Here is an 18,756-nt window from a genome sequence, read left to right on the forward strand (position 1 = left end):
TCTGTCTGTAAGGTGTTTGAAGGAAGTTGGGAACTCGAATAATAATAATAATATATAAGCCATTTCTCTCCTTTTTCACTTTATAGTAGTCTCTCTCTCTTCATTTTCCACCGCCCATCTTTTCTCTTATGCTCCTGATCATTCAAGTGCCGCTTTTACTTGACGATTATGAGAAGTTCTCTGCTGAAAAGGAGTGGGAGGGGTAAATGGAATGTAACAATTTTTTTTTTTTTCTTCTTGTGATTATGAAACATTTTTACTTTGCACAACACTCCTTTTTAAAAACACCGTGGATAGATTCCAAGTTAATTTCCTTTCGCATTTCAGCGGAAAAATTCCCCTCCATGCTTTTTGAAAAGAAGCTCTTTTAATTTCGAGTCCCTACTTCACTAAGTTACAACTTCTCAATTTTGTCGAGGAAATATATGTATATATATATATTTTTTTTTTAGTGTGTAAAAGTCCTTTTTTGAAGCTTCATAAGCTACCACACACACACACACAGTGTAAATTAATGTGTATAAATATGTATTAATACGCGCTCTTTACGGGAAAGCAAAGCTCGTGAAAAGGGTCTTTTCCTTTTCCCCGTGGAAAAATCACGAATAAATAAAAACCCGCGAAAGAGTAATTTTAATTGAAAAGATTTTAGCGGGTAATTAATCGTTCCTTTTTAATTAGTGGATTGTTCTGCCATTAGAAAAATCTTTACTTTTCCGGGGTGTTTTTCCAAAAGCGATTCCCTTGCTATTTTTCTTATTATTATATTTATGTATATTTATTTCTCTTCCTCTCCTCTTGTCGGGTTTTGTGGAAAAATATATTTTTGTGGATTGGTTTGTGCGTGTGAAGAAAAATGTTTCATACGTGGTTCCCTTAAGGTCCGTTTTGTGTGTGTGGTTCGTGCTTAAATTTATTATTATTCTGACGTCTTAATTAGTGAATGAGGGGAAGGAGGATAGAGAGGAAAAAAAACAAAAAAACCAACCTAATAATAATTAAATAATAATAATAATAACAATAAAACAGAAAACGGGGTTGGGTGGTTTTATTATTTTATTAGCGGTCCTTCATAATTGTGAAGTGCGTCGCTTCGGAGCAGGTTCTGATAAGGCTGCGAGGTATGCAAATTAGTGAAGGACTCTTCAGTTGGCGACGCAAACAAGAGGCCTTTACGGGGAAAAGGTGAGTCTGTCTTAAGAGAGAGAAAAAAAATTATATTATGAAATTTTTTTTATTTTATTTAGGAAATTATTCATTAAAAATTAGCAGTCGTAAAGTTTCGTACTGTTTTATTATTATTATTTAAGTGAATATATATATAGGAGAGAGAGAGAGAGAGAGAGACGTTCCATCGAAAGACTTCGTCGATGACAGGGCGAAACGACAACAACAACAATAAAAAAAAATTATTATAAAACTCCTGAGAAAACGCCTCCGAGCGTTTGACGGAACGAAAACGCTCTTATTATTATATTATTATTAAAAAAAAAGGTATTTTTATAGAAGATGTGTCATTATGTATTTTTAATGGAAAAATAGTACTTTATTATTTTTTTTGTGGAGCTTTCATTAATTAAAAGCTTGCTTGATGCTTGTCGTGGATATTTTCTGGACACGTTCGAGCTCTTCATGGGTTGGTGTTTTTTTTAAAATTTTATCATGTTATACATTAAAAAATTTTTTAAATGAATTAGTTTTGAAGTCGTGGAATTCAATGAGATACGAAAAAAAAAAAAAAATACCGATTTATCGATCATATCGTCGTTATTCATTAAACGTTCTATTTAGTATTTTGCTGTGAATGTCATAGTTAATGTGTGGGTTTGTAATGAGTTCTTTAATTGCGTTATGTGCTAGGTGCAAATGGGGCCAGACTTTGGCAGGTGTGAAGGGTGCGATCGCACCAGGTCGTAAAAAACTGAATTTTTTTAAAAATTATATCTACTTTCAAAAGTCAGAACTTGCCGTTCTGTCGATCTATTGATGAAATATATGTTCATTTACTAACAGACACACACACACAGGCCTATCACAGTGAATCCGTGACCCACCCCCCATATTATCGTTGAACGGGGTCTTGATTTCTGGCAGGACCCCCCCCCCCCCCCAGACTTTCAGCCGAGTCCTTATGATTACTAATTTTCAGGAAAATGTAGAATTGTAAATATTGTAAAAATGAAACATCAATACTTATGTATAGTAAACCCTCTCTTTTGTGGACACCGGTGGGACAAAAAAATTCAATCGTAAAAGAAAAGTGGCAGTAATCTGGGGGTTTGAAATGAATACTTTTATCATACGGGGGAAATTATAATTTGAGGTGAGGACCACATCTGAGGAGTGTCCATTGAGAGGGTTTTATTGTATAAGGTTCCAAAGCAGTGTCGTCTTAACGCATGGTCCTAACCTGGCACGGTCGTCAATCCCCCAAATTGGCCACCGTCTGTCACCCGAATCTAGTTAACATGAGGCTCTCTATCCATCTGAATCTTCCAGTGGGCCTATGTCCATGCGTTAAGACGGCCCTGCATCCTGGAACCTCCTCTGAAAGATTTTTTGACGGACCCGAATTCTCCGAGTCATTTAAAGGGACCTATAAACTGATTTTCAGATGGATGTGTAGAGCAAAAATGGAGTTGAGTCTCTAAGCTTATTATTCCCTATCATATCTCTCGAGGGCGGGAAAAAGAGCCATGCATATAAATATTAGCCATGCATATGAAGTGCAGGTCACTTCATTGGCTTTCGGAAACGTGTAGCGGGCCACTTAAGTGATCTAGAAATGTGCCACGGTCACTAAAGCGATATGGAGATGTGCAGCGGGTCACTTGAGTGATGCGTAAATCTGTCACGGGCCGCTTGAGTGCTCTGTAAATATGCCGCGTTACACTTAATTGATCTGGGATTGTTCGGCGGGCCAACTTAAACAATGTGAAACTGCACCGTTGGTCACTAGAGTGAACTGTGAATGTGCTGCGGGTCCGTTAAGTGATCTGGAACTGGTTCCTTAAGTGATCTTTAAATGTTCCCTCTTGTTTGATTTCAGAAAATTAGGTTTGCGGTCGTGGGCCACATTTGGCCAGTGGACCATAGGTTGAGCATATAAGCTGTAAGGGTCTGTCAAATTATTTCAGAAATTTTCAGTGGTCTTTGATTTCAGGTTGAGAAACACTGCTCCAATATATACATCTCGCAGATATCTTTTAGTTAAGCTTTTGCCGACACCGGACACCGTTCCCTCTAATTTTTTCATATGTGCGTATCTGCCTTTTCCGTGTGTGTGTGTGCATAGCAGTATCTGTACCATGTACACCAATGCTGCACTGTATTCCGACTTGGTAAATTTTGTGCGGTCGGAATCATTTTCACCGTTTTCGAAGGACACTCTGCGCAGCTTAGCGGAACACTTCTCCTCGGGCCCGCGGTCTACGTTTTGTTATTTACCAACGTTAAAGAAATAGGGAGTAATTTCGCAAAAAAGAGAGGTCTTTCCCAAGAAAATTTCAGCTAAACAAAGAAGCACTACAATTTATTCATTTCTCTGAACGATTGAAGATTTAGATGTGCGTCAATATAGATAGAAATTTATCGGGGGCGAATAATTTAAACGAAAGTTTCTTGTTGGCTTTGATCCAGAACCGAGTTGAAGCCGTAGATCGCGAATGTAAAGGGATCAAGTCATTTCCAGCGCGTTGTGTGTGCGCTCGCGTTGATTTTTATTTCTTTATGAATTACCGTTTGCATAGGTAACAGGGCGTATGTCATTTTACTGGTGAACAGTTAGTTGAGTTTACAAGCATACTTATGCAGCATTAAATGCGGAAAAAACCGTTTTACCCGCATTTAACGCTGTTTTTTCCCAACTTTTCTCCATTATTTGAATTCGAATATCTCAACGAATATTGCACTTAGAAACATGGATTTTTTTTCTTGACATCAAGACAGACAGGGCAACAACTTTCTAATAGGGTTTTAGGGCATACGAGGACTGTGTAGGAAATTAATTATTTTCATTTTAATAACTACATATACAAAATCCCTTGCAATATGAATGACATATCTGAGTACTACGCGTTATTTGGATACTTTTTCAGATTGAAAGTATGCCCTCTAGGATCAACAGTTCGCTAGTAAAATGCCATACGCCCTGTTACCTATTCACCCTGTATATTATGCCCAATTGTACGGAGTACAATTAAGACTTCATACATTTTAGATCGTAAAATATAAGTGTAGAATATTCACAAAATACAATTCATATCAGAAGAATCCTATTGATTTTTTTCAGCGGCAATCAAAGGGTACGAAATAAAAGACTGACGATTGTATTCACTTGTGGCCAGTTGCCAGCATATAACATAAGTTATGTTTGATAATTCTTGTTCCATCATTCTATTTACATGAGAGACAATTACACGGAAATTTTAAAGCCCATCACGGACAATACCTCTAACGTAAACCTACCGAACTAGAGGTAGCACTATCGTTGAATGAGCGTTGAAAAATCACAGAGTGCTTTTTTTTTACAACGTTCCCTTTAATTTTTTTCCCACACGCGTGGAACTAATTTTTCAGATGAAAGCCATATAAAACTTCTGTTTGCGCTGGAGCGTATTTAACTTGCGTAGCTTAAAAGGAAAGCATTGGTGTTTTTAGAGATATAGATGGCTTTTTTCTCAGCCAGAGATATCAAGGAAACAATTATTTTCCGGATATTATGCTGAGATGAGCTCGGAAAGAAAAGTCATCACGTCTCCGCCGGGACTCGAACCCAGGCCCTCTTGCATAATATCCGCAGCATAATATCCGGAAAATAATTGTTTCCTTGATATCTCTGGCTGAGAAAAAAAAGCCATCTATATCTCTCTAAACCGTCCCACCCGGGGGCCATTTCCTGAAGTTAAGAGAGGCTACTAATGCCTCTACTTCAGCGCCTCACGACACAGTGCGTGAAATTAGGAAGGCCGGTTTATGTGTCTCCAGTGGTGTAGATGGTAGCATGCTTGCTCGGTATGCAAGAGGGCCTGGGTTCGAGTCCCGGCGGAGACGTGATGACTTTTCTTTCCGAGCTCACCTCAGCATAATATCACGGAAAATAATTGTTTCATTGGTGTTTTTATTCAGTAAGTGTTACATATGTTGAAATTCTAGAAGTAGAATCATACGGGTAGTCAATAATGAATAAATCAATAACTGCATGTTGGTTCAATCAGTCGTTTCTAGCACCGTACTTTTTCTAAGATGATTCATTACTTTCTCAAATGCTAATTACTTTTCATGAGAGGAATCACCGAACAGTTAAGAAAAAGGGGGGATACATTCTTAGAAATAGGAGGTGGAAATAAAAAAAGAAAAAAAATATCATATTAATCATTGGATGTGCCCTAAAATTTAATATTAAATGAATCTAACACCTGGAATGCACGAAGATTGAATATTTCTGCCTGCGTAATCATGAATCTTATCGACTGTTTTTCTGCGAATATAGTCACAGTTTTATAATAAATTACTTTTTATACGATTTCTTATACAAAAAATACTGGGTCATTTCGAAATTTCCGAGCCCTTTTCTTGTAAGTCATTGAGCGAAGAAAAGAAAATATGTTTCATTTCCACGGCTTTAAGATATTTTTCAATTAGTTAAAAAAATTCTTTAATTTTTATAATTGGATATTTTTTGGGTGAAAAAAGAGCCATATATCTAAATGACTCTTGATAACATCGATATCAGGGAAAGATTCTCTGTTGAAGCGAGTCAAAGAAAAATTTGATAGTCCAATGACTGGTCAGTATGGTGGAAGTGATAAATCACGAGTGGCCAACATCAGGCCCTTGAAGTGATTTCGTGCGTCCCTCGACAAGGTAACAGCACAGCGTATTAAATTATATTTGTGATCATTATTTGAGCTATCGGTCCCAACAGCGGGTTTTATGATAAACAAACTGCTTACAAACTACTTATTTCCAGTAACGAAAGCAATTTAATAATTAATTAAAATAATTGTGAGGCTTATACGCCGAAGTGGTACCAATGGTGTGGCCCGTGACGTTGCATGTATTGGATATTTCTTTTTGAAAAAAAAGAGCCATATATCTAAATGACTCTTGATAACATCGATATCAGGGAAAGATTCTCTGTTGAAGCGAGTCAAAGAAAAATTTGATAGTCCAATGACTGGTCAGTATGGTGGAAGTGATAAATCACGAGTGGCCAACATCAGGCCCTTGAAGTGATTTCGTGCGTCCCTCGACAAGGTAACAGCACAGCGTATTAAATTATATTTGTGATCATTATTTGAGCTATCGGTCCCAACAGCGGGTTTTATGATAAACAAACTGCTTACAAACTACTTATTTCCAGTAACGAAAGCAATTTAATAATTAATTAAAATAATTGTGAGGCTTATACGCCGAAGTGGTACCAATGGTGTGGCCCGTGACGTTGCAGCCGACCATTACGCTGGCACACGAACGAAAAGTTGTCCACCCCTGTGATAAACCATCCATGTCTACCTTATGGAGAATTTTCTGTTTTTTTTCCTCCACTACAGCATAATAGAGCTTTAAAAATGGATTCCAAAAAAATCACATGCCACACACTGTATACCGATCAATACATAGTTTTTCTCTAAATGAATTCACGAAATGTTCGTAAACGGTGCTTTTAGAAATTTTTAAAAATCTCTACTATGTTCCTAAAGAAGTACCTCCTATAAACTGACCACCATACCACTTATAAGCAGCTACATTGAACACACTAAAAATATCCAAAGTACCCCGATTATGATGAAAGTAAGTAGATTTTTATCTGCTAGAAAATAGTCATTTTAATTATGATAGAATACATCAGCAGCTAAAAATACAGGCGCTTACTAAAAAAACAAAAATTTCGGAATAACATAATAATATACGTGAAGCCTTGATCATAGTTTTATTTTTATTTTTCATCTATGGTTCGCGCAAAATAAAAATCAATAATTTTTTCTGGCAATTAGAGAGAAATTATGTGAGAAATTGCCTTTGATCATTGGAGGACTATTTGTTACCGAATGATGAACACGTATTTTCCCTTTGTGCGTGAAAAAGTTGAAAGAATATTATCTGCGGATAGAATAAATTAGTATTTGTCAGCTGCAATAACCACTGGTGAGCCAAGAGTCCACGGCAAATTTCAAAAATTTATATGAAATCAACCATTGCCATATATGAGACTGCAATTTGAATAAAACTCTTGTCATGGTAGATGATTTTTAATCGTTTTTGCTGAAATTGAAGTAATAATTGAGCTCCTTTGTATGTTAGCATATATGTGGAAAAAAATTGAATAGCGTATATATCAGAGTTTTCCAAACAGCCTTTGTAAAACCTCACCGCACCATTCTTAAGCCAATCAATATCATAGGATCCCGTAATGTATTTGTTGCTTCTGCAACCTTCCACCCGGTTCGTTCCAGATCCTTCCAGGACCAATATAACTTGGAAAAAACACTAATTTAGATGCAGTTCCAGCAACAAAAATTCCGTGCGTTAAAATGTGGTAGTGGAATGTAAAAATGCTACTATATTTTATGATAGGGTAACCAACTGTTTTATTTTTACAGACAGCAATGCCTAAATGAGAAATTAAACCTAGCATTTTACTACCATCAAACCACACATAGAACAAGACCTAATTTCTGCATGGGCCCCCACTAATTTGTGGCTCCAAATTTAAAAAAATTATCCCTGTTGAAAAACCATTTTTTTTCCAAAGTTGAGGTCTTCTAATGTGTGTTTTTCCCTACCCCGGGCGTGTGTGTTTTTCCCTCAAAGTGGACCCTGTGTTCGAAATCACCTTGTAGTTAGTATGTGAAAGATTACCTTCATGAAATACTGATAAAGAATTAAAATTCTAAAACTAAATTCCATCTGTATGTAAAATTGATGGGCAGTAGTTCTGTTGTGAAGAAAAGCTAACTATTCTAATAGTTGCTCTGATAAGTCTAATTAAAAATTACTAGTATAAATAAAAGTGTACCAATACATTTTAACACAATAAGTTAAGTAATAAAAGCTCTAAAAAAGTAAAAAATTTCAATTTTTTTTTTCTTCTTCAATCTATAAATTTTCTTAATATTAAAATTTTAATTCATATGTTAATAAATGTTATATTACTTTAAATTTATACGATTTTCATAATACTAACATTAAAACTGATAGCACTTTTCTTAAGTCGTCACTCCGCTTAAGCCGTCATAATTTTTCGATAACGTGAGGCGACGGCTTATCGAGGTTTTACTGTACATAGAGCCCCAGGGAACTCCCGGCAGGAACAAGGTGCAATAGAGTCTCGATGATCCAAGGTGAACGTGACCGAGGTCACCTGGGATTACGGAGAACTTGGATTATACAAAATTTCAATGGAGGTTCAGAGGTTCTCAAATTTTTTCCACCCGTGGCTCCCATTGCATTATCATCATTTATCCGCGTCTTCCCAAAATAGTCTTGAAAAGAATCTCTTCAAAGCACCGAACAGTCACAAGTTACTACATCATTCGTCTTCAACGCATGGCCCCGAAAGATACTTGTGGCGCTCCGAGCTCTTTGATAACATATGTGTAGTATCGCTTAGTGACACCCGCAAGCCTAGCTAAAACGTCAAATGTAGCCCACGAAATGTCTCTGATTAATAACCCCTGCTCTACCCCAACTACTCGCGACCGACGCCCCTGACTGAGGTTAGAAACGCACGCTTTGAGAACCCTTGACTTACTTCATTAATCCTTTAAGCGGCCATTAGAAATCATTAAACAGCCCTTAAAAATTCCATATATTTTTTAATGAAGAAGCAGGCTTTCTTCCGATTTTTAGCAGGGGAAAACTAAAAGGGTGTAAGGAAATGTTAATGTTGAAATAAGAAGCTTTTATGGAGGCGAGATATCTCGTCATTGCCGCTTAAAGGGTTAAGATTAGATCTTTTAAGACCCATTTCTTCTTTATAAGTGAGGTTTACAGGGGATCTCATATACCTGGATCCATATGAATTTTTTTTTTATACTATTAATTTACTATAGAAGGGCCTGTAGAAGGTTTGAGGTTTCCACCGAAGACCCCAGTCAATGGAGGTCAAAGACTAAAACTGAAATTACTCGCATTCGTGGAAGAATCAAACAAAGGAAATTACGTAAAGTGCTTTGAGTAAAGCAATTTTTCAAAATTCCACCACTTTGGATCATAAAGAAACTCGCTTTCTAGACTCAAACTCTATCGAGACTTCACTGTATTTTATTCATTCTTATAGTGTACTAGTTTAATTTTTTTTCTCCATTTACGTAATTAATTTCTCCCCGTAAATTTTTATCTCTATCCTCGTCGTAAAAGTTTGAATATTATATTAGCGTCATATCTTGTAGGGCACGATCAGTGTCAAGAATTGATTGATAAAAATCCGGAAGAATTCGTCGAAATTCATTGAATATGCGCGGATATCTAAATTTTTTTTTTAAATATTTCATGGAATGAAGTTTTCTCACATTATCACTTTTTCAGTTTCCCTCGTTTTTTTTATCAGAATATATTCTCTCAGAGTTTTTCTTCATTAACTCTTAAAAAACTTCTTAATTTTTATTTCTTAACTTTTAAGAATCTTTCAATTTCTATTTTTGTGAGCCTTAATTTTTGTTTTATAATTAACAATTTACACTTTTGCAGCTCATTCCGCATTCAGTCTTTACTAATTTCAGTAAAAAAAAAGTATATTTATTTTTTAAAATTAAGTAAGAAATTTGAACGCTTAACTGAGAGAGAGAGAAAATTGTTCACCAACCCCTTTTTTTAATACGGCGTGGATATAGATTCTTAGAAAATTTCCCCCCCAAATTTTCTTGTTATAAAAGATTTTTTCACTATATTAACAAAATAACGAAGAATTTTGTGTCCTAAAAATTCTTCTCAGAATTTTCCACACAAACCAGCTTCAGGGAAAAATCACTGACACGTTCGCATAGCCGTATTACCTGCTAGTACATACATTACTATTTTACTCATTCAATGCATTCAATATATACAGGGTGATTATAGAAAAACTATCCCGACATATGGGCCCCTAACTATCATACCATTCACAGAAACTGAATGAAATTTTGGCATAAGGTATTTTGATGTATGCGCTCAAGAATGATATGGAAAACAACAGTGTCGCTCTAACAGTTACGGTTACATGAGAAAATTTCGAAAATATCAAATGGCAACACCAAGTTTTTTGTATTGGAATGTGATCTCCATTGTGAAAAACCCTAAATAGCGTTCGAACGGCAACTGCAGCATGAAAATCACCGGCGGTAGATAGGCTAAAAGTGAGGACAACCAATAAGGACAGAGAAGCAGCATAAAATAAAGCATTTTATTGTGCTTCACAAATTTTCCACATGACCTTGTGGAGGACTAATCAGGATGGGATCTCAGCCGAAGAAACGGTGTGACGAATGAAACGAACATTAATGCTCTGGTGCACGGCAAAGTCCTTTTTACTTTTTCCTTGCCTAGCTCCGGGGATTTTCATGCTACGGGTGCCATTCCAACGCTATTTAGTGTTTTTCAGTATGGAGATCGCATTCCAATACAAAAAAACTTGGTGTTGCCATTTGATATTTTCGAAATTTTCTCACTGTAACCGTAACTGTTAGAGTGACACTGTTGTTTTCCATATCATTCTTGAGCGCATACCTCAAAATACCTTATGCCAAAATTTCATTCAGTTTCTGTGAATGGTATGATAGTTAGGGACCCATGTGTCGGGATAGTTTTTTTATAATCACCCCGTATTTTACAATGCACCGCGTAAAGTTTTATAATTTCACGATGAGCGTCAGTTTTCATCCTCATCCCTCAATATCTTTATGGAAAAAAAAAAAATCACATCTACAGCAGCATAAAATTTTAGAATCATTATTTTTTTGTTACTTTATTATATTCTTTCATATAAATTCGGAAGAGATATCAGCACTAAAATGCCATCTATAATTGAAAGAAGACAATATAATTTCATTTCAAACAATATATATGTACATAATTGTATTATAATATGTATAATCATGAATTTTTTTTCTTGTTTGGAAAATCCATCCGTGAGATAGTGATGATACTACTTATAATACATACATAATAATTGTTCGTAAAATGACCATTTAAAAAAAAAAATTGTCCATTAGCGATATCCAGATAGGAATCACAGTCGCTAACTGTCTCTCCGTGGTGGCACACGCGCACACAATATAGGCGAAAATGGGAAATTAAAGTGTCATTGATCATGTAATTTTGTTTACATAGAAACTCCATGGCATTATTGATGTCTTTGAGAAGAAGAGGAGTATATCCATAATATTTTGTGAGAATTCTTATGAAATCCTTGCGATTCAAATTCGAACGAAGCAAACAAACTCTCGCTTATCTCTCGATAAGACGTCACTGATATATTTATGTGGAGTAAGAAGTATCCCAAAAGCGCTGCAGGAGCCATTTTTGTATATTATTATCAACGATATTACCAAGTTCTTCCTTGCAGTTGTAAATAGGATGGACACATCGCCGCGTTGGTGACTGCGCTGAGGTCCAGGTTGCCGGCGGCCACGGCCTGGCCGTATCCTCCCATGCCGTTGAGGGCCCCCTGAAGGGCAGCGGCCGCGGCCATGGATCCTCCGCCGCCCGCGGCCGCCACCGAGCAGGGCGATTGTTGCGAGGCCAGGGCGTGGACCCGGATCGCCGAGCTCTGGGCGCACGAATCCGCCAGGCAGCTACTCCGGTGGCCCGGGTTGTGCGGCTGCTGCGGGTGGTGCGAGAGCGGCCCGCCGGATCCACCCGGCATCAGGTCGTTGGATCCGCTGCTGCCGCCCGACGCGCCGTCGTCGTCGGCGGATCCCGTCGAGCACGGTTTGCCATCCTTGACGATGATCGGGACGGCCACTTTGCGTGGACTGTGGGACTGCTGCTGTTGTTCTGCCATGGCTTTCTCTTTGGCCTGTCTCTTACATTTGTACCGATGGTTCTGGAACCAGATTTTCACCTGCGAAAGAAAAACAAACAACAGAGTTATGTATAGCGAAAAATAATAAATTTTAAAATATTACACATACGAAATTTTCACTTTTTTTTTGAAAATTCAATTAACTCTAAATTTTGTAACTTTACGACGAGTTGTACTTCTTTAAGCAATGCGTGTACTATCCTTCGAATAAAACTAATAAAGCAATATACAGTAGGCCTATATGCGTATAGTAACAGATAACCTAATTAAAACCATTATTTGTAATGTAATTATTAATTCCTAAACACACGCACACACACGCACGCACGCAGAATTCACTTGAAAATTCACTTATATCAGTGTTTCCCAACCTATGGTCTGGTCCTCGAAGATGACAAAGGTGGTCCGCAGGCAGACATGATATTTTACTTCCAAATATCAGTTGCAAAATTGGTCAATCGGTATAATTGATACTACAGTCGAATCCTGTTTTAAAGAATACCGTTATAGCGAAAATCTATAACGAACACTTTTCTAACCCCCCTAGATACGTTTACATAGAAATAATGCTAAAATTCATGATTCCTTTATAACGATTTCGCTATAACGAAGTGATTTCTCCGGTCTATTGGAGTTCGTTACAACGGAGTCCGTTATATGAATATGAACTCAAATTAAAATAAAACTTCAAACTAACCATATCTCTAAGAGGAAAATTCAAGAAATTTCGACGGGTTTTATATTTTAGCCAAAAAAAAATGCAATTTACGACAAATTTGCTAATTTTTTTTAACACAAACTATTTTTCGGGTGCCGAATCCAGCCGTAGTAAACAACGATGTATTTAAAAAAAAAAAACATTTGTTATGACTTGATGACCATACTTCATTAAATAAAATGCGGGTCTTAAACACGGCAAAATACGGGACATCGTCAGTTGTAACCAAAAACATTGCCATAAGTCAGCCACATCAAGAACTGGTTAAAAATCACCGAAAAATTTCGAATCCTTAGAAAATAAAGGACTGAAGAAAATCGCCATGAATTGAAATGTAGCCATAATTAACACAAGAAGCTATAAAAATGTAAGCAATAAAAATCATCATCATTCACGAGCTTAATTCAAATAATCTACATTGCAAAAAAAGAAAAGAAAAGGGTCTTTAAAAGTCTATAAAATAGTCGGAACAGCTTGAAATCTGGCTGTTCCGACGGTCCCGTAAAATACGGGGCACCATCATGCTGTAAGTTTGTGGTCCGTCGAATTGTTTCACACATTTTAGTGGTCCCTACATTCAGAAAGTGTTGGCAAACGCTGACTTAGATAACCACAGAGCGAAATAGGGAGCTGGACAAGTTAGTTCTAAAGCCTTAAGGTTAATTGTACAGCACGGAGAAATGAAACGAAGAAAGAAAAGTGTTATCTTGATTCATTGCAATAACAATGCTCGTATAAAATATCAATGGGACGTCATACAGTATGTGCAGGCAGTAATGTTTCGATTACAAGAAATTGATTACAGTGTAGTCAGTCGCGTGAATTAATGACAGTAACCGTCGGTTTGATGAAAGCGAGCAAGAAGCTTCTGTGAGCCTATTGACCATTTTTAAGCTCGTCTTTTGCTCGCTTGTTGAAGCATTTTTCGGCCAATATTTTCGCTGGTAATTCAAGGATTCAAGGAAACACTGTTTTTTTGAAATATCAGAATCGATTTTGATGTATTTTCATTCGTAAGACCGATCATTGAGAAAATTATTTCCAAATCAAATATTTTTTGTAGGAGTGAAAGAAATCAGATATAACATGTAAATTAAACTGCATCGCGAGTGAAAACTGTGACGCTCATACTACAGCTAAGCCTACTAATTTTTCTCACTGTGCAGTGCATGCTTATGCATAGCAGTTTATTTAGAGAGATATATACGGTAAATAGGTAGGCCTACTGAAAAAAATTACAAATACAATGAGAAAATATTAGCAGAAATTTCATGGAATAGAATTTAGGAAGTTTCAGTTTCATTCACTTGAATTTAGATAGAAACGTATGTGGATTTTTTAGGAATGCACCTCATTATAAATGTGATACAAATTTAATGTTGTGTAATATTAAAACATTTTAAAAAATGAGATAAATATCTTGGAAAAAAACCGTGTTTTTTAAAAAATACCAAAATACTTTACATTGTTGTTTCCTATAAAGTACGGTAGTACCTCGACTGTGTGTGTGGCAGGCCTACATATTCACTGTACTAGAGAGCAGCCTACAGTGCATTTCTTGAGAGTAAATTAAAGTAACGAAAAAATTATTTCTACAATAAACTTCCGAGCAGTTATCTATCTAACGAGCATGAAATGTACGAAAATGACAGCTAATTCAACCTACAAAAGAGCAGGGGTTTGATGATTGTGTGGATTTTATTTATCTTATAAGCTTTTTTGCGCATCCATAAAATACACTATAGGCCTACTGAAGGGTATATACTGAACAATTTCAAACGAGTACTGACATTTGTGCATTATAAAGAATCAACAGCTTATATATTATACGTGATTGAACATGGATGTAAAATTATCAGGAAAAACACATAGACCAGGATTATATGCATATTCATATTTTGGCTTTTTTTTTCAGCATTAATGCATATAAATTCATGAAATCAAAGAATTTTCAGAATAAGTGCATATTTTTGAAGGTTTATTAAAGTTCAATCATTTTTTTAAATATAATTTTCGAATGAATATTGCTCATAACATAGGCTTTTTTTCCGCAGGTGGGATTTAGTGAGTTATTATGGAGGCCTCTCTATCCATCATATAATATATATTGTGGATAGAGAGATCTTTTGTAATATTTTCCAGACATCAATTGTTTTATTATAAAGCTATTTTTAGAGATAGCGTTAAAAATTTTCAATTTTATTTTTAGAAATAGCGTAGAAATAACTATTTTGACGCTATTTCTAGAGAATAGCTTTTGTTACTGGTATGGCGTTACTGAGCACTCACAGCTACGACTAACTAGAAATAAAAAATGGCTGAACGAAAAATATGTACAAGTTATTTGCATATGCTTATATGCATATATATGTGCGGGGATATTTTTCCAAATAAATACGTACTAAGAAATAGAAAAATATGTAATTAAAAAATATTAATTATTTATTTATATATAATAGGTAATTATTTTTGAATTTTCAACTTCTCAAAACTTTTTAGCGCATACTTTGTGTTTTTAATGCGTATTTTGGAATTTTTAAGTACATATTTTTAAGAGCATATATCACTACATTTTTAGTGCATATATAATCCGGGCTCCACACATAACCAAGAACGCACCTGAGTCGGTGTTAAGTGTATCAATCCAGCAAGGTGCTCCCTTTCGGGTGCCGATAAGTACTTCTGCTGTTTGAATCTCCTCTCGAGCTCGTATACCTGGGCCTGAGTGAACAGTACGCGACGTTTCCGCCTCTGAGTCAATGGGAACTGTACTCCTCCCGTGCCGACTTTTTGGTCAGCCGCTGCTGCAGCTGCTACACTGCATGCGCTGAGGGTCGGCATGTTCATGTTGGACATGGACATGCCAGTCGAAGAACCCATAAGACGAGATACTGGAAAAAATAAAAAAAATCATTAATAATTTAATTAATTCATTAAAATTCCTTAATTACTCCAATCAATCATCAGTTTTATACCTACAAATCAGAACCAAATTTTCCGATTTGTTATAAATTGCAATTAGAGCCCTCCGCATACCATAAAAGAGGCGCTTAGGCCTAAAAAAGGTAGAATATTTCCTGGTAAATGTCTACGCATTCGTGACATTTCCGAATCGACGGCACCTTTATAAAAAGGAATATGATCTGTAATAACAAAATCATACTAGATATTACATGATACTGTGTGAAGGAAAAGTATAAGAAGTATAAACAGTATCTTTCTTTTGTGGTACTTACTGTAAGAGAAAAATAGGAAAAAGTTTTCATCGTAAGTTTGTGTGAGAAGCACATCTATATATTCCTTTGTATATATGTGGTAGAGCAATCGATTTGACCCTGTAGTCAAATATCGATTTCCAATTTCTCCATAAAAACTACAAAAATAAATATTTTTCTTTCTTGGAATTAAATCCTCTGATATTTATCTAGGGAAAGAAATTTATTTATTACCGTATCATTCTCTTTAGAACATTGTGGATTTGTGGGAGGATTTCCGCCATAGCTAATAATTATTTCAAGGCATTTATTATGGAAAAATATATCTATATAATGAATTATATCACGGAATTGTCTAAAATATATGCAAGTTTGAACTTTTTTTCCCTTGACGTTTCGCAACTTTCCAAAAACATACATCGTCCGTCTTGAGATAATGTCAGAATTCAAGACGCGATAGTATCAATCGTAGGATTCGGAGAAATTTCGAGAATTGTTTCAAATAGTCATATCACACGAATGTTATATTTCAGAAAGAATGGTTAAACACTGTTACCCGTTGGAAAGCATCATTTAGCAATGTCCCAATATTGATTACACTGAATAAACACTACCCATAGAAAGGCTTTCAAACAAAAATTGCTGCCCGTTGGAATGTGATCTCGGACAATGATTCACGTTGCAAAATGTTTTTGAACAATAATTTGAATAGAAAAGTGTGTTTGGACAATAATGTGAATAGAAAAGTGTGTTTGGACAATAATGTGAATAGAAAAGTGTGTTTGGACAATAATGTGAATAGAAAAGTGTGTTTGGACAATAACTATTGTTCAAATACACTTTTACACTTAAATTATTGTTCAAAAGCAATAATTTAGGTATTCATTTGCCATTCATTCTTCCATTAGTAGCAAAATTGATAAAATAAAGATTGGCTGATTGATTATCCAAGCATTAGGCATTTTATACTTTAATTGTGATTAAGTAGAAAATGATCAGATAATGCTTCACGTTGCAGAGGGTTTGTTAATAACAATTGAAGTAGAAAAGTGTTTTCACACAAAAATTTGAGTAGAAAAGTGTTTCGGAACAATAATTAAAGTATAAAAGTGTTTCCGTACACTAATAAAAGTAGAAATGTTTTCGAACAATAATTCTATACCATAGAGTAGTGGTTCTCAACCTTCGTCTAATTCATGCTTCATCTGTGGCTCCCCAGAATAACTTGGCATATTTTCCGGATAAAAGAACTATTTCAAAGCATGAATAGACACACAATATCAATATCTCCAGCTTGTCGTGACTCCCCTGACAAGGTTGGTGACGCCCCTAGAAGTCGCGATTCACACTTTGAGAAACACTGCCTTGGAGCCAAAGGTACGTGAGTTCAAAAAAACCTATGCACAAATAGCCACAAAAAATACTTAGGCATGGAGCTCAATCGGAGTTACTATAGCTTACTCTTTTCTGTAGCAAGAAAATACAGTCGAACCCGCTCATAACAAAGTCGGAAAAAGTAGCGAAGCTGTGCGTTACACGCGAACATCGTTATATCCGTACCGGTTCCAGAAATTATGCGTTTCTGCATATTTTACATGCGCGAGACACACATTTTTTCAATAATCTGCGCATTCTTAAAATGAATAGACATTAAATTAATCAAAAGAGGCCGAAGATTTTATCAAAGTCTTACGTAATAAAATACATGAATGAAAATGTTAGTGGTTTTTTTTTTTCCATGATACGATTGTGGACGTTAAACGTTTTGGGTTAAAATCATTTTTGCTTAATAAACATGCAACACATATAACGTTTTTCCTTCTACCAAGAGCCTAGTTACTGGAACTTTTTTCGTTCCGTATTTTCAAAACATTAAAAAAGAGCTCCTTCTTAGAATCTCTCCTCGTAGATTTTCAGTTCACGAACCGAAAACTTTTCGATTCAATTCCTCTTTGATCTTCAAAATCGTGGATAGCAAATTTCGAGGAATCCCGAATCGCTTTGATACCTCTTTTTTTTTTCATTTTTGACTTTCAAACAACATTTTAGAGCTTCAATGTTTGAAACAACGAACAGCGTTTTTTTTTTGCTTGAAATAAGCAAAAATCAACTTGTCACAAGCAACGACCGAATCTAGCAAAAGAGATTGGTAAATGCGCACTAAAGGTGTTTTAGGGGTTAGCTTTCTGGGGGGAATACAACCCCGATCTTTACTTTCTGATAACGTTTTCCGACGAACAAAACCGGATTCACGAAGATTTTCAACAGCTGGCTGATGCGAGGATGAATTTTAGGAAAGAGAGAAGATTCACAACTGCCCTTGCGGAGAATCGATTCGAACCCACTTCCTCTCACTGGCCGGCTGAGCGCACTAGACTACAAAGGCAACGATTCTCAATCTTTTCTTATGCGTAGCTCGTGTGCGCTATGTTGAAAAGTTTTCAGAATACTTTCACAAACAGTCCTTCAAGTTAAAGAAATATCCCAATATTTTGCAAGTTCAGACGGTTTTAAGAAAACAATTCAAGTCGCATATTAATTTTTAAACAATGATTCAAAAGTCACAAATAGTTTGTAAAAAATACTTCAACCCACAAAGTGTTTCATATACGACACTTGACGTTTCAAAGCATGTTTTCACGATGTTCCAAGTTATAATGTGTGTTCAAACAATGTTCCAAGTTATAACGTGTGTTCAAACAATGCGCTAAGTTATAAAGAGTGTTCAAACAATGCGCTAAGTTATAAAGAGTGTTCAAACAATGCGCCAAGTTATAAAGTGTGTTCAATGTGCCAAGTTATAACGTGTGTTCAAACAA

At 35.9% G+C, this 18,756-nt stretch overlaps 1 protein-coding gene across 1 annotated transcript in view; it reads right to left on the minus strand.

Moving 5' to 3' along the window:
• Nucleotides 1-10,915: 10,915 nt before the first annotated feature.
• The window catches only part of scro (scarecrow), a 51,665-nt gene continuing 43,824 nt past the window's right edge, over nt 10,916-18,756 (minus strand). The window contains exons 2-3 of the mRNA XM_089253055.1: nt 15,342-15,613; nt 10,916-12,043 (exon numbers count right to left, since the gene is read on the minus strand). Coding sequence (XP_089109181.1) covers nt 11,525-12,043; nt 15,342-15,613 — 791 coding nt within the window. The 3' untranslated portion in view covers nt 10,916-11,524. The remainder of the gene's footprint in view (nt 12,044-15,341; nt 15,614-18,756) is intronic.

Source organism: Pholcus phalangioides, unplaced genomic scaffold (assembly GCF_987345545.1).
Source record: "Pholcus phalangioides strain wild (caught in Gottingen) unplaced genomic scaffold, Ppha-v1.0 ptg000003l_1, whole genome shotgun sequence".
Taxonomy (NCBI): Eukaryota; Metazoa; Arthropoda; class Arachnida; order Araneae; family Pholcidae; genus Pholcus; species Pholcus phalangioides.